The sequence below is a fragment of the Cucumis melo genome, chromosome 11 (assembly GCF_025177605.1).
Source record: "Cucumis melo cultivar AY chromosome 11, USDA_Cmelo_AY_1.0, whole genome shotgun sequence".
In the NCBI taxonomy this organism is placed as follows: Eukaryota; Viridiplantae; Streptophyta; class Magnoliopsida; order Cucurbitales; family Cucurbitaceae; genus Cucumis; species Cucumis melo.
Window position 1 is genome coordinate 5,510,985 of NC_066867.1, and position 16,900 is coordinate 5,527,884.

Genomic DNA, 16,900 nt, shown 5'->3' on the forward strand with positions numbered 1-16,900 from the left:
TATTGTATTGGTAAATGAACATATTCTTTTGTTCATTTGAAATTAAAGAACTCATTTCTATTCCTTTTAAAAATAAGAATTCTTGTCATTTTGTATTTCTTTCTAAAGTGAGATTTTCCTACCCCTTGGCTCATGTATTTTGCCAAAAGAAAAAAAAAAAAAGAAACCCACCAATATTAAGATTAGTCATCACCATTTTAATTATATTTCATAGTTATATATATATATATATATCCTCCCACTACCACTAGTATTAACATATATCAAACTGACAACAATATTATATTCTTAAATAATACTACCAACTCATTTTAAATATAAAAACAATTATCAATGGAAGCTTCCTATGCATTTGAGAATAGTCCTTACATTTACATTGAATTTCATTTCAATTTCATCTCTCCATTAATCTTGCATCATAGTCAAATTGTATGAATTTGACACCAAATTTGTCTTCCAAATTTCCTAAATATTCAAATTAATTTTAATTCAATAACACTACTCAAAGGAAGTTTCCCATGCATTGTTGAAATGTTGAACAAAAAAATTACAAAATAATGAGTTGAAGAGAGAGAGAGAGAGAGAGAGAGAGAGAGAGAGAGAGAGACTTAAGAGAAGAACACCTAAAAAGAAGAGTTTGGTATATAATGGAATAATAAATTCAAATTCACTTTTATAAATAATATCTTTTCTAAAAAGGAAATTACTATTTAAATATTTTCACAAGAATACTTTAAACTGCTTTAAATGCATATCTCCAAAGCGTTTAAAAGATATTCTTAATTACACAACCAAATATCTACTTTTCCTCTAAAAATCATTCCTAATAGAAAAAAAAAAGACTCTCTTTCTTATTATTCATATCTTCAATTTCTTACATCTTCAACCAAATTCTCTATAATCATGAATTTATTTATGTTTCAAACACCGACAAGAACATCACTCCTTACATTGATCAATCCGAACTAAATAAAAAAAAAAAAATCAAATTAAAAAATCTTGCCGGTTCATCCACGTGTCAATGACCCAATTCCTCTAGAAATCTCCTGTATACCGGACCGGTTAAACCGCAAGCAACGGCCCAAGAATCCCGGTTTATTCGGCAAAAAACTCTTCTTCTTCAACTCCTCAGAAACCGCCCGGTTCGCCGCCGTATAACGCATTCTGGGACCGCCACTATCCTCTGACCGGAAACTTGAAATCTTCACATCGTCATCCAATTTTTCCGACATTACAACGTATGTAGACCTCAGCTTATCGGCTTTCTCCGTCGCCCGACCTTCCGACGCACTGCGAAACAACAAATCTCTAAGCCTCCATTTCCTATTGGTCTTTGAAAACGAAATCGCCGACAAAAAAGACGACGATTTTGATTTTCTGGCGCCATCTCCATGGAGTGCGGATTCAGAGGAGAGTCTGAAAGGGGAAAGAGATCGAGTTTGTTTGCGAGAAAAATTAGAGTGAATGTATGAAATTTTGTCTGTTCTTCCTCTAATAATTTCGTTGTTGTCATTTGAATCAATGAGCTCGTAATTGATCCTATGGCAATGAGTTTCTTTGATTAGTGCTGCTTCAAATGGGTCGTCGTTGATGTTCTTCGTGTCGATGTTGCTTTTGCTTTTACGAGGCGAAAGCCTCAGGTTGTGCGGCGATCTTGGCGACGACATGTTCGACTGTTGACGATACGAATAAAAGATTAAATTAACAAAAGAAAATTAGAAGAGCAAATACTCAAATATATGTCTAATTATTTTTTCAATTATTATTAAATTTCTTCCTTTGTTTTTTATTTTTCAATTTTAAAAATATTAAGTTAAATTTTGTGAAAAAAGAAATTGGGTTTTAAAATATATTGTAAACTACAAATTTGATCGGTCTAATTTGAAGGGAAAAGAAGAGTTAGAATTTAGACAAACTTTATATATAATCTCTATGATTTGGTATATTTGTGGTAAAAATAGTTTCTAATTAAGACTAAATTTTAATTAGAATAACCGACGTAGACCTTCTAATTTGTAAGCAATTATGTTTGGTAAGAGAAGAAAAAATTAACCTGAAATCCGGGCGGCGGTTTGAGCGGCTTGATCTTGCCGGCATGGAAGAGCTCATCGGCGGAGATGGAAGGTTTAGAGAAGAAGGAGTGGCGGGAACAATGAAATTCAAAATCATGATCGTCACCGGAGGCGCAATTATCGGGGGACTTGGGGATGCCGGGCTTCTCCTCCCAGTGGAAGGGGACGGCAGAGGGAGAGCCGATTGGAACGTCGACATCGTTGTCGAGGCGGAAGAAGTTGAAGCCGAGAGAAGTGGGGCTTGTGGGAGCACTGAGGGAGGAGAAGGGAGTAGAAGGAGCAGAAAGATAATGGGAGGAGCAAGGGCTACCAAAGTTGAAGATGTCGGCACCGGGAGGAGGGACTGGAACAACAACGACTTCCATATGGGACTCTGTATGAGAAATGGAAGGAAGATTATGGGTTAATTGTTGGAGGAGAAGAAGGGGGGGGTTGTTATTAGGTAGAAGAAGAGTAAGAGAGATGAAGGGAAGAAGATAGGAAGAAGGGGGAAAGTTGAGAGAAATTGACTTGGAAAATTGAAGTAAAATATACGAACATAAGGAAGGTGGAGCCACACCTTTTTGGTGGATATATAAAACTTGTATTCTAATATCTCATTATTATATTTTTCTAATATCAACACATTCACCATTTATATGTTTTACACATAAACAAAACTTTGTTAGTAACCTCAATCATCTTTTTGCCTATGTTGCACTTAAAAAGTTTCATACTATACCTTTTCTATATATACATATATATAAATTATCATATGATCCTTTTTAACCGAGTGAAATATAAATTGCATAATAGAGTGAATGTTCAAAAGTTCAAAATAACTGCACTTAAGTTTTTTTTAAGAATTTAATCCTAATTTATTATAGGATAAACTTTTTTTTTTTTTTTTTTGTTTAACTATTTTGAAGTATAGGTCCTACCTAAAATGCATACAAATATTGTTCTTTTTTTTTTTTATGTCCCAATCCTACAACTTTTGGAAACCTTTTAATACATAGATTTTCGATGGACTAAGATCCTAGACATAATTTCATCTAATATAGAGTACTACACTTTAATAAAAAAAAAAAAAAATTATAAAGATACTAATCATAACTTGAAAGATTTGAAGGTTAGATCCTCGTCTCAAATTTGTTGAAGTGAAAAAGGTATAATAACATGACTACATTAAGTTGGCCCAAAAACAGATGATATAATTAAGCGTATGGGTGTCCTTTGCACATGGTGAATTAAGAGGAGTTGTAAATGCTTTTTGATCAAATAGATTGGAATTAGGTTGTGGCTCCTACACTACCACTTCTAATAGCCCTTTCAATTATTTGGGTTTCAAGAGACTTTGTTGAGATCAGTGTGTATCTATCCACAACCTATAAATCTCTTAATTCATATCTTGGTTCCTTTTTTTGGTTTCGTATATATCATTTTTATATACTTTTGTACCTCAAAGGAATTGTTGTTGTGAGGTCTAGTTTGAATTTGTATTCTTTATTGGAATTTGTGAGGTTGAGCATAGAAATAAATGGAGATTTTTTCTTCTTAGTATGAGAGATGGAAGATTCGAGCGTTTCAACCTCTTGATCAAGAGTTGTGGAAAAATGACGTAGAAAAATTGAATACACTATCAAACTAATTATATCTCAATTAGTTACCTTAATTATATAATACATCTCTCGGTATATAATAGTAATATTCTAACTAAAAAATATGACAAATGGTATAAAAATGTTTATAGATTGATATAATAAGAAAAGAGAACTTAAGAGACAGTGAAGAAACTTTGATAAGTAATCGAGAGACGTGTGCATTATTTCGAATATAATATATTCACTCTACACAAGCTAAAAACAAACTACAATAAATTAATTAGAGCATCGTATGTGTCGTTAGTTGTCGTGAAAGAAATAAATAGAGATTTGATTTTGTTTGAATCTATTTAGTTTATGAGTTATAAAAATTAATTGGTTGTATATAATTTCACTATTACAATTTAACAAACTAAATAAATATATAAATAACTTGCAGTTTTAAAACAAGTAAACTTGTTGATGAAACATAAGACCTAATACAACCAACTTGAGTTTTCCCCTCTGTTTAATTATAGCTAAGTAGATTGTCACAATATGCAAAGACTTGTGAGAAAAGCTTTCATGTCTCCCAAACTATGCAACTTAAATCTAACTACCCAATTACATCGATTCTTACCAAAATAAACATATTTTAGTCATTATAGTTTATATATTCTACTATTCGGAAAGTTGAAAATTTAAATTCTTATACTTTTTCGTTTATTGTATTTGTGATAGTCTTTCATGAGTTATGGAAAACTACTTCTTACAAATAAGGATTGTATTGTAATTCAATATTTTGAAAAGTACTGATAAAATATAATGCACTTAAACAAGTTAAACAATAAGAAACTAAAGTAGATTCCTAACAACTACAAGAATTAAAATTGTTTAGAATTAATTTTTTCTAAAGATTATTGGGTAAATAAATTATATTCTAAAAATTACTTGAAATATGTTTTAAGTGAATTGATTAACTACCTCTTTTTTTTCCAGTAAATCTGGTCTTGCTTACATATTAACCCTTCTTTGAAAAACAATCATAAAAAAAAATTACTTTTGGAACTATATAATTCTAAATCACTTTAATCACATACTTAGAAAAGTTTAGAATCAAAAGTCGACTAGATAACTAATTTTACCTAAGTCTATCTTTTAGAAAGAAAACAATTACTTCAACTATTACTCCTTTTTAGATAAACATGTTGTAAATTTTTTTAATAGAACAACTTTAACAAAATGTGACTTGGAACAGAAAAAAAAGGTAATTTTAATTAAAACATTTCCAACTGCAACATTAATTCACTCAAAACCATTATATACAACACACTACAATTTATTGAAACCTAAATCCACTTTTTATCGCACTTATAATTAGACGAACATTTGCTTAAGGACTAGAAATCACGTGCAACCATTAATTTGAAAACACACACACACAAGAAATTAATTAATTAAAATCATAACTATCAGAGCCCTTTTCTAAAATTAATAATCATTTTAAAAAAGTTACAAATATAATAAAAATATATTAATACTCTTATCATTTATTCTATAAGTAATAAACTCTTACCAACCATATAATCCGTAATACATTTTAAAAGGTTAATCTAAAATTGGGTATTTGAAAAAGTTTAATACTTTCGACCTCCAAAATTACTACAACTTTATTTAGAAAAATAAAATAATAAATGAAACAATACGAAATTTTTAGTACACTAGTTTTTTCCACAACTTTTCCTTTAGCTTTTATTGCTCACTAATTCCCATTTGCTTTATCATTTCATTATTAATAAACATCTCGCCCACAAATCTTAAAACCAATGTATTCTAAAATTTTAGTGAACAAAATTAGTTTTAAAAATAAGAATATTTTCAAACATAATCAAACGAAAAGTCCATCAACTTTATATATTTATTATATTATGTAAATATTTCAACAATTTTTTTCATTTATAATAATTTTCTTTAAAAAAATTTAGAAGTAAAAGAGATTTAAAATCCAATGAAGCCGTATAATTTTAACTGAAGAAGTATATAATTCTCACCTGTCCCAACAAGTAGAAAATTTCTGAAAAAAAAAAAAAGAAGTATATATATATAAAACCAATAATTGAAAAAACCTAATTTATTTCAGAAAGCATCCAATGCTGGACCTGCATGAAATCAGAAGTAACTACAACAAAGATAATAATTCTGTTGAGAGATAAGAATTCCATGCCATTAGGATTATGGTTCAATCAAAGCATCTATACTATGAATGAAATAATAATAATAATAATAATAGTAGTAGTAGTAGTAATAGTAATATCCCAAAATAAAAAATAAAAAATACCCCCTAAGCCAAGAAAAATCCACCCACATACCCCAAAATTGTTCAGATGAGCTAAAGCCTACAGGCAGTCTATAAGACTCTCAAGCAAGGAAGTAAAATAAATGTTATCAAGCCATATGATTAATCAAATAAAAGATTCGGCTAACCACAACTTAAATATGTTCTCTCTATTACCAAGTCAAATATATAATTATATTTTATATATATATATATATATTTATAGCTAAGAGATTGGTGTTTTGAAGGCTCAGAATTTCAGTTCAATGGTGGCAATGGTCATATTCTTCTCATCTCAAGATGAGCCATTAACTGCAGCAGCAGCAGCAGCAGCTGTGGGATGAATGTTTGGGTCCTGATGCTGTGGTACAGAGTAATAGCCACCATATCCACCATAGCTTTGCCCACCATAACGTCCACCATTCCATTGGTTATTTGAATCACCTCTCCACTGCCATTATTAAATCAAGTATTTTGAAAAAGGTTGAAAGATGATCCTTTTTTTTTCCCAAACGAAAAAGAGAAATGAAAATTGAGAAGAGAAAAAAAAAAGACTTGTTTGGCGGAGTTTTGGAAACAAGGGATTTAATGAAAATAAAATTCTTTTCAAATATTTGTTTGGTTGAAGATTTAGAAATTCCATAACAATGTGTTTATAGTATTTTTACAAACTATAAACTAATTATAGTTACTCGCTGAATATTATGTGATATAAATTGTTATTAATTGATTAATGGAACTTTTGTATAGTTATCATTTTGTAATATATATAATTTATAATATTATATAATAGATATTTCATTTAGCAAAAATAATTCAATTTATAAGATGAACTACTATATTTATTAATATTTTTTAAGCTTTTTTAAGACAATTTTACATCTTAAAATTTCAAATTCCAAGTTCTGAAAACGTTGAAAACATACTAATATTGTTTTGAGAAGTTGTTTTGTTTGGATAATACAGTAAACAGTTTTAAAAAACAAAATCCAAACAACTTATAAAACAGATATTCTGTAAAATCAACATAAGAATCTAAATTGCCTACTAAACATACCCAAAATATTTGTAGTTCATCTTCAAAGGCCTTTGAAGGTAAAATACCCTCAAAAAAATATTTTCATAATAGCTAAGAAAAAGGCTACAACTATTGCTGCTATGAGGAGAGGTCAAAGAGAAAGATGCCAGACTGACAATGGTGCAGAGTGTGAAACAAGTCATGAAATGTGAACAATTAAATCAATAGGTTGAAGAAACTGATTACAAACAGTATGATAAGTGCCTCATGAAGGTCAAAAGATTTAAAAAAGAAGGGAAAAAAGACCTACATAAACATATCTCTAGGTAATTCAACATCAAGTAGACTGTCCAAAAAATCAATATTCATAACTTCATTATGCTTATTAGCTTAGAAACAAGTTCAATATTTTTACCCTCTAAATTTATAAGTTCCCTTGTATTTCTTTTTACATCCATTATTCCTTTTATCCAATAAATTCTTGACATATATTCAAAGTTGGTCTACAGGTTCATTAGATATTAGAGTATCAAAATATCTAAGATGAAATCAACAAATGTGATTTTTTAATAGAGAAGAAAGGAGGAAAGATCAGATATCCATATCCCCACGCCATATAAGTGATATAGTGGCTAGTTCTATATGCATAGTCATCAAATTTCATTTCTACTCTTGTTTTCTAAAGGTCCTAGAGGTCATATGTTAACAGCTAATAATCCAAAAGTATTCATAAGACGAGTAAAAAGCATAGGATCAGACCTGCTTGTTCCCTGTACTTCGGCCCCAAGAAAGACGAACAGTTTGCTTCCCTATAACTGTTCCATTCAGTCCCTGTAATGCATCCTCAGCATTCTTTCTACAAAAAGGGAAGAAAAAATGTATGAAGACACTGTTATCATGTATAGTTATAGTTTCTGTTATAAATTAGTTAATCTGGTATTAATTAGTTGTATTAAGAGTTAAGTTAATGCATTGGTTGGCTGATTTTATTAAAGGCAAATTTGAGCAACATGCTAGACAACATGTCAACGACAAACATTCAACAAAATATTTTTTCCATATATGAAAGATTGATTTGCAGATTTCATGGAGCATTGATTCTCCGATATATCTTTAGCCTTTATTTTCCTACAAATAATATTTAATTATCTCCTAAATGAATATTCTATAAGTTAGCTATATATATATATATATATGTCTATATATGTATCTATATATATATATATATGTCTATATATGTCTATATATGTCTATATATATATATATATATATATATATATATATATATATATGTCTATATATATGTCTATATATGTCTATATATGTCTATATATATGTCTATATATGTCTATATATGTCTATATATGTATATATATGTATATATGTCTATATATGTATCTATATGTATATATGTATATATATGTATCTATATGTATATATGTATATATATATATATATATATGTATATATATATATATATATATATATATATATATATGTTACTCTATACTTTTTAGGGTTAGGTGCCTCATCAAAAAAGTGAATGCTTGAATGTTTTGAGCTTAGGGATTGTCTAAAGCCCAACCTTCACGTATTAATAGTGAGAAATTGTTGTGTTTGTCACTAAGACTATTTGGTCCAGTAGCCATTGTAGAACTCGAGAAGAGTTTCATATTAATATTGTATTTAAGGGGAGCCTAAGCATATTGTATCGAGGGGATCTCATACAAAACTTGAAGAAGCATATTGTGGAAATGGGGAGAGCTCAAGCTTAGGGAGAGTCTAAGTTGAAACATTGAAGAGCAAGCTATACGAGTCACTGAAAAGACACTCAGCATTCAGCGGTTGTCAATTCGTTGCTATGTGACATTTGAAGGAAGACAGAATATAGGACTAGTATTTGTTGGCAAAGGGACAATTGAGGAATAGGTTGCCTTGTGTGTCTATCCCTTGCATGCATAAGATAAGATACACCATCCTAGAGAGATCTCATGCTGGATTTTGATTCGGCATCATCTTGTGTGTTAATAGAATGCTCTCGAGATTAATTTCCTATCAAAACTAAACTTTTTTCATGAACTTGCATATGTATGTCCACTGAACACTACAAAGAGAGGAGCAAAAACAACCTTGTTTTTTTAATAGTTCATTGAAGAGGAAGCAAACCAAGAAGAAGCTGCAAGGTTCTAGTTCTAGGAGCCATCTGGATCATCTGGGAAGTGAGATGGTGAAAGCGAATCTGTTAGGGAATCCCACACTGAGTGAAAGCTTCCTCCAAAAAGAGTTGTCTTCGAATGTTGAGATTGTAATTATGTGCGGAGTGTTCCATGTATCTCATGCCCTGTTGGAAGGAGAAAAGGGTCTAAAAAGCATGAAACAACTTGAATAGCAGTTCACTTCTGATCCAAAAGTCCAGTCCAAAGCTGGTGGAAGAGTTGTTGGGCATCAAGCTCTTGTTCGATCCTTATGCTTAAGAATAGATTTCCAAGGAACTTTAGACGAGGTACAAGGAAAATGAATCCAGCCAAGTATCCATGGGTAAGAGCCAAATTTGGCCATGATGACTCTTCTCCATGTGTACCTCAAAATCCATGGATGTCACTCGTATGATTGTAATTAAGACTAGCCTCCTTTGAGAATATGAAATTTTCCTTTTTCAAGTTTGTTGTCTACCTATTATATAAGCAATAGGGGCCTAAAAGAATACGGACAAGCCACCAGCACCAATCTTGCACCGAAATCTGTCCCATATGAGCAATCACCGAATAATTGCAAATTTAAACCATTAAAAGCATTCCAAAAAGAGGAAAGAAAAGAAGAAGAATTATCAACTTCATCGGGAAAACAAATTCTTGAAGGGGAGGGGGAAATGAAAGAACGCATTCATTCCTTTAGAAAGAATCTCTTTGATTAATTATTAGACAATGAGCTTGGCTTAGTTCTCTCACAACTCACATGGAGTGGAGTGTCTTTTATTTTAGAAACAACCTTTTATTGAAAATAAAATGAAAGAATATATGGGCTCAAAAAACCAGCCCACAAAAAGGAGCGCCTCTATAAAAAGGGCATCCAATCCTATAAATGACACCTGTGAATAATCTATAAAAAAAACTTCATAACGGAAGTCCCAGGTTAGAGCCCACATGAAACCTAGTGATTGCAAGTTTACAGCTCTATCATCTTGTTTTAACCAAAATGATGGTACAGTTGCAAAATTGGAAGACTGAGTTTGTAATCTTGCAGATTTGGCAATTTTTTTCATAAAACCCGGTGACCAAGCTTGATCTGAATATCTCAGCTAAGTTGTTTGGGATGGAAGATTTCTGAAAAAAATAAAATGGCTTTCATTATTCCTTCCCCAAATAATGTTCAGTTATGTGCATTTTAGACACCGTGCAAAGGTAGCTTGTTGTATGATTAAAAAATAAACACCCGCGTCTGACCTTAGTGCCAAGTTTACAGCTTCAAATTGAAGAGAGCCTTATGCTACATATGTTGCAACTATTCTTCTTCAATAGCAACTTAACTTGTATAATCCTTCTATTACGAAAGGGGAAAGAAAATTTCTCACCTTCCAGGCCTTTCTGTTGTTCCTCGATTATTTCTTTTCTTCCAATCAAAAAAGAAAACAAATGAAATTATCAAGGAAACCATCCATGCAAGAGCCACGGACTAAGAAAGTAAGTACTAAAATGTCCATCCACAATTTCACTCTTGGTACAATTAGAAATTGCTTGATAACACAACCTCGAAACAATCAGTACTGGACTAATCTGAACGAGAAATAATTAGTAAAAGCTCACTCTGGATTGACAAGATATGAGTTCTATAAAACTTTCAAAGTTTCTAATAAACTAGGGGCTGGAGGTTAGTTGCAAGAAATTAGAACCTTTCACATGTTAAGATGACCGTTCATAGTGTGAACAAACAAGTTGCCCAGGCCACTCATCAAGAACGTACAGCTTGGTTCTGGCCTAGGCTCCCAGTAGGTTTGAGCCTATCCTCTAACATAAGGCCAAGCATAACTCTCGTGATAGGCCTAGTACACTCCCTGTTTTTTTTTCTTTTTTTATCTTTTTGCTATGGACATTTTTTATACAAAAAATTAAATGAATTTAATATGGATTGAAATGTTCTGAAGTTTTTTGACTTAAAATTCTACTTTTTTTAGCTGTTTATTCTTGCAGGCATCTGTGCTTACCTTTAAGGGTCTCTTGAAAATATTAACCTAATGAATATCAAATATTGCAAGAATATTGCAAAATGAGCATAGCTCAATCAACACATATGTACAATTACCTCAAGGTTTGATCTCCCACCCACATATTGTCAAAATGCATACACACATATTTAGCAAAAATAATTAATATGGAATATAACAAATAGTAAATCGTAAAAATTATAATATTAAATAGGGTAAAGAATAAAACCCATGTCAATGACTGATTACCATGATTAATGGAATTATTAACGACGTTTTTTTATAGGAAACAGATATGCATTCAACCAAAAAACAAGAAGTAACCATTAATGGCAAGGTTAATAATTAATTATCGATTAATTAAATCGGTGCTTACAACAAAAAAGTTTCTTTTTAATATAATATATATTTAAAAATTAAGAGAGGAGAGAGAGAGAAGTGATTACTATCAAGTGACTAAGTCAATTTGGCATTTTTAAAATGTTCCACTTGCCATTACTTTCTAAAAACATATAGCTACAATTATTATAATAAATAAGTACATGCCTACAAATTTTCAAGAAAAGCAAGCTACCTACTCGACATATTTTAAAAATCACAGGCACATAGGTCATAAATCTTAGACCCAATATGGCCAACTACTATGGCAAGCCAAAACTGACTGCTATTTCATGGGTCAGTCCAACTTGTGCCTGAGCAGTGACCTTCTCATTTTGTAACCACTAATTACTTTGAAGATATAAAGATTAGCACGACAGCTGCATGTTTAACGAAAGAAAAAGAAGAAAAATACCTGTTAGCAAATTGCACAAATCCACATCCTTTTCCAATTGGAATTTTCACAGAGATAACGTCACCAAATTTAGAGAAAGCTAGCTTGAGATCTTCATCACTAACATCAGAATCGAGGCCACCAACAAATATCTGAGGTACCACAAGTTGGTTAGGTATGTATTGGAAGAAAGAAAATTAACATGAGACGGGGAGGGATAAACTAACAGTTGTGTTGTTTGACTCGCTATCTGATTGTGAACCCTGAACAGCCATGCCATTGGGATGTCCACCGGCCAGTACCAAAGCTAAATAAAATAAAATATAAATAAAAGAAGACAGAAATTGGCATCAGAATCAACCACCCATCTAACATACAAAATGAAAACACAAAAATTACATTTTAATAACATTTAGACCTTATATCAATAAAGAGGCCCGTTTCCTTCAACAACAAAAAAAAAACAAATAAATAACATTTACACCTTATAACTTCACAATAAATTAGTAGAACATCTTCTCCACAAGAGGTAGAAGTCCAATCCATGTTCCTTACGCTTATGTCTAAAAGCCATTTGCGAAAAAGAAAATAATACTGGGGCAGATGCCTAAAGAACCATGCCCGTATCATATTAAAATGTCAAATCTTTTTTTAGATAAGAAACCAAGCTTTCATGGAGAGAAATGAAACAATTTATAAGTGCATAAAAAATAAAAAAAAAATAAAAAAAAACAAGGCTGCAAAAGTAGTCCTTAACTACATAAACAGACTTCAATTCAAAAAATAACATCATGCTGAAAACTATAGAAAAACTAATTTATGAACACATTAATAAACCTCACAACCTTCCACACCTTCTCCAAAGACCTCTCGATCTTTCTAAAAACTCTACTATTCTTCTCACGTCATACTCCCCAAAAAATAGCAAAAGAGCAAGCCTGTCAAAGGACTATTCCTTTATCACAAAAGGAAGAGTTCATCGGTATCTCTTCCAACATATAGGCTAGAGCGGCAATTCTATTACCCACCACAACCCCAAACCCTCAAAAGCCGACTTCACGAGGAATAAACAAACTGCTAAGTGCCAACCCACAAAAGACGATCAAGATCCTCCTCCTGCCAATGGAAAACATCAATCACTTCTAGTTCTAGCCTTCTTCTCCTAGTTGGCAAACAACCAACGACATTAATACTGGCCAGTAGACTGGTTCTTGAAAAATGACGCTTCACTTATCATTGCAGCAGGAGGGAAAAGATAAGAGGGAAAAGATAAAAGGAAAAAGAAATTCTCCATCCAAGAAAAACCAGTACCAGAAAAGTTACAATATAATCCAACATGGATTTCCAAAAATAAAGAATAATGTGCCAAAAAGCATGACCAGACAAACAGAATACTATTCATCAATGGACTCGAAAACCAAAAATGTTGAGATGGTTCAGCATTTAGAGGGGGAAGATTTAGTGGAGAAAAGAAGCACTGGATAAATAATGAAAAATCCTGAAAAGTGTTAATATAAGAGATTTCATATTCTAAAAGTGTTCAACTTGTATTGCGAAGATATATCCATTGCTAAAGGTATATCAATGGAATGCAGAATTCCAGAAAATACAAAAATAAGATAAGACCCTAGCCTCAGTACCATCAACCCTTTTGTGGCTGAAGTAATTCCATAAAACTCAAAGAACGAAGTAATAAACTGTCAGAAGTACCATCGCAAACAATTTGACTGCTGTACATGACAAGCTTCTGTAATAACCATCATCTTTTTATTTATTAATCTTGTTGCTTGCAAACAAAACCACTTTGAAAGGTAAATTGCGTGTATATTTTTGGGTTCTGCATTTTTATTGCCTTTTTGTTAGGTGTGTGTGTGCTAGGGATAGGGGTACATGAGCTCATTCATTCATGAAGTCTGTAAGATATGATGATTTCTAGATTTTCAATTTTCTTAGAAACACCACCCAGCAGTGATGCCAGAAGAACAAAGACTAACCTTGCGAAGCGTAACCTTGTTGATATCCAGATGCTTTCTTTGGTGTTGCAACACCAATGCGCATGGGTCTACTTGAACAATATATCCCATTCATTTCAGCCATAGCCCTTGTCCTTTCATTTTCATCACCAAACCTGACAAAGCCGTAACCTTTTGAACGACCTGAATTTGAATCAATAACCACCTTTGCTCCTTTAACAGATGTGTATCTACTAGAAAAAGTTTCTTGCAGCATAGCGTCAGTCACATCGGCAGCCAAGTCACCAACAAATATGGATAGGTCAGAACCAGCGTCCGGTCGCCTATCATTTGCACTAAAGGTTGCCCAATTGAGACGGAAAGGCAGCTCTGTATTAGGCATTATAGTACCATTATAATTCTGCAATACTTTTTCGGCTGTTGTATGCGAGAAGAACTCAACAAAACCATAGCCCTCCGATTGACCAGTTTGCTTATTGCATATAACCTTAACAGAGGAAACCTGCGTGTTATGAAGCAAAAGAATAGAAACAGTTCAGTCAACTGAAGACCAAAAAAGATGTTCTAGATGGACATTGATTTAGACGAGGGTAAATATAAAAGACGGTCAGGAGGTATCCATATTTTTTTTTCATATACACAACAACTTAGAAAAAATGAAACAATTAAAGGACAGAGAAAAAAGCAAGTCCACAAAAACACCCCTACTAAAGGAATGGGCTCCATTCCAACTAAGTAAAATGTTACCAAGAGAATAGTTACAGAAAACCTTTGAACCGAAGCCCAAAAGAACATATGAAACTTCAACTAAGAACCAAACCTAACAGTCTGCAAGTATCCATATAAACACTGACCAAGATATGCAAGGAAGCAAGATGTCACCCAAAAATGCTGCACAGATGAAGTAAGAAAAATGGTAATCATAATCATACTTATACATTACCATACTAATTCCTTCAGAAGAGTAATCGACGACACTGAAGACCAATCATACATTGTATGAAGAAAAATTCAGCAGCAAGTTCTTTTAAGACAAGAAACACAGAAAAGAACATGCATTATTTCAGTTTAAACTAAACGTAGATGTTTTGATTTAAAACAATATGTTTTTCATGAGAAAGGAAACAAAAATTTTAATGGCCTTGCAAAGGTGTGAATGAAGTGGGAAATAGCCATGTCTCTAGCATCTAAAAAATGAAAGTTATAATTCCAACTATTCCATATTATTCCAAATGACCAGATCATGACTCTTTGTGCTTGCTAAACATCCTCACTTCTGATAATCTAAATTACTTATGTATGAAAATAGCAATTACCTAGTTGTGAATCAAATGTCACTCATTGCATTTAATTTACTTGTGATCTAATTGCCTCTATCATTAAGATATCACGAATAATTGAAGTGTCAAAACAAGGACAGAGGTATAGTAAAGCACATTCTAAAATGAAAATGAAAATTACTAGTCCTAGTCCTAGTCCCTCTTTTGAGTTAATGGAAGCAAAAAGAGAAATGTTCATACAACAATAAATCAGTCTAAAACTCGCCCCCTCTTTAGTAACAATTCTTCTCACATTGGCTAGACTCGTATTGGACCACCAATCCAGTTTCAGAACAATATAAGATGCAGCAAGAATAATGTCAACAACCTCAGATTCACAGACTTCAAATCAATTCTAGAACGCAAACGCACAAGAAAAGATAAAGAAATCCGATCGATCTCATTACAGAAAGTCTCGAAACGATCTACAGAAACTCGAACAACAAATAGAGGTAGAGAGACGTGAAAAATAAAAGTTCAATACGACAAGTAAGTTTAGACCTCGCCGGTGTGAGCGAAACAATTATTGAGGTAGGTCTCGTCCATCCAAGGCTGAAGGTCGCCAATCCAGAGCGTCTTAACCTCGTCCGTTGACCCCTGTCTACGAGGTCTCTGCGACTGAGCATGCTGTTGCTGCTGTTGCGACGACGGCTGCTGCTGTTGCTGTTGTTGCTGTTGATAAGGATGGTGAGAATACGCCATATAATGCTGAGGAGGATACATCATCATCTGCTGTTGGTGCATCATGGCCATGGCGGCGGCAGGGTACTGCATCGCCATCCATTGCTGCTGATACTGTTGTTGTTGTTGAAACCATTGGTGGTGAGGATGAGGAGCCTGGGGATTGAGATCGGCACCGTTTGAAGGCTGAGCCATGATCTCCAAAGTCACTCTGTTTCCGTCTCCGTCTCCGCCTCCTTCGTTTTTCTCTCTCTCTCCGGCGAGATATACGAGCGACGACGGCCCTGGTTAGATGTGAAGGAACAAGACCAGGTTGGAGAGAGAGAGAGAGAGAGAGAGAAAGAGAGAGGCTGCTGAATGAAGACTAGAGAGAAAGAGAGAGAGAGAAAGAGGAGGAAAGGGGGAATGAGAAAGAGGTTTTATTGTGAATGTTAGCGTTTCCAATAAAATAATATTATGGGGCTGCGGCGGCTGCGATGACGGTGGTGGATCTTGGTGGCTGACCGGAAAATTTACACCGTTAAGTATTCATTCAAAACCAAAAGTTCTAAAATAACATATTTCAAAAACCCGAGTCAAGATCCAGAAGAAGGAGATTAATTTTTGCCCTAAAAATTGTTTCTAATGCAATAATAACAATGATAATGCTTCTTTTTCAATGCCATCATCCAAAATTTTGTCCATCAACTACGATTGGATATGATTTGGCTTTTATTTTCTTCTAGATTTGGCTACCGATTCTTTTTTCAATTCTAGACTAATTTATTTGATTGTTCAAATTAAATTTGGTTACATGGTTAGATCTGAACCAATTTTTTCAATATTATTTCGTTACACCATCGTTTTTTAATTTGGTACATAACATTTATATTTGGCTAAACTATTTTTTTAATTTCTTTGAAATACATGAAGAAAAAACAAAAAAAAACTATAGTAAGAAATGGCAGAAAAAAAGATGGAAGGACAA

At 32.7% G+C, this 16,900-nt stretch overlaps 2 protein-coding genes across 2 annotated transcripts; both read right to left on the reverse strand.

The window, feature by feature from the left end:
- Positions 1–825: 825 nt before the first annotated feature.
- On the reverse strand, positions 826–2,607 carry LOC103498403 (uncharacterized). The gene is made up of 2 exons (XM_008460991.3): positions 2,054–2,607; positions 826–1,673 (listed from the first exon to the last, which is right to left on the reverse strand). Exons 1-2 carry the CDS (start codon positions 2,435–2,437, stop codon positions 1,008–1,010), a joined length of 1,050 nt encoding a protein of 349 aa, XP_008459213.1. The 5' UTR covers positions 2,438–2,607; the 3' UTR covers positions 826–1,007.
- A 3,458-nt stretch (positions 2,608–6,065) lies between these two features.
- Positions 6,066–16,551, reverse strand: LOC103498402 (polyadenylate-binding protein RBP47). Its single transcript, XM_008460990.2, has 6 exons — positions 15,754–16,551; positions 13,955–14,435; positions 12,188–12,267; positions 11,982–12,112; positions 7,747–7,843; positions 6,066–6,420 (listed from the first exon to the last, which is right to left on the reverse strand). Exons 1-6 carry the CDS (start codon positions 16,126–16,128, stop codon positions 6,265–6,267), a joined length of 1,320 nt encoding a protein of 439 aa, XP_008459212.2. The 5' UTR covers positions 16,129–16,551; the 3' UTR covers positions 6,066–6,264.
- Positions 16,552–16,900: the final 349 nt, after the last annotated feature.

Coding starts and splice junctions, on each gene's coding strand:
- LOC103498403 (XM_008460991.3), bottom strand. CDS start 2,437: ATGGAAGTCGTTGTTGTTCCAGTCCCTCCTCCCGGTGCCGACATCTTC. Junction 1,674..2,053: donor AACCGCCGCCCGGATTTCAG/GTTAATTTTTTC, acceptor TATCGTCAACAG/TCGAACATGTCGTCGCCAAG.
- LOC103498402 (XM_008460990.2), bottom strand. CDS start 16,128: ATGGCTCAGCCTTCAAACGGTGCCGATCTCAATCCCCAGGCTCCTCAT. Junction 12,268..13,954: donor ACAAGGTTACGCTTCGCAAG/GTTAGTCTTTGT, acceptor TATTTTATTTAG/CTTTGGTACTGGCCGGTGGA. Junction 6,421..7,746: donor GAAGTACAGGGAACAAGCAG/GTCTGATCCTAT, acceptor TAATAATGGCAG/TGGAGAGGTGATTCAAATAA.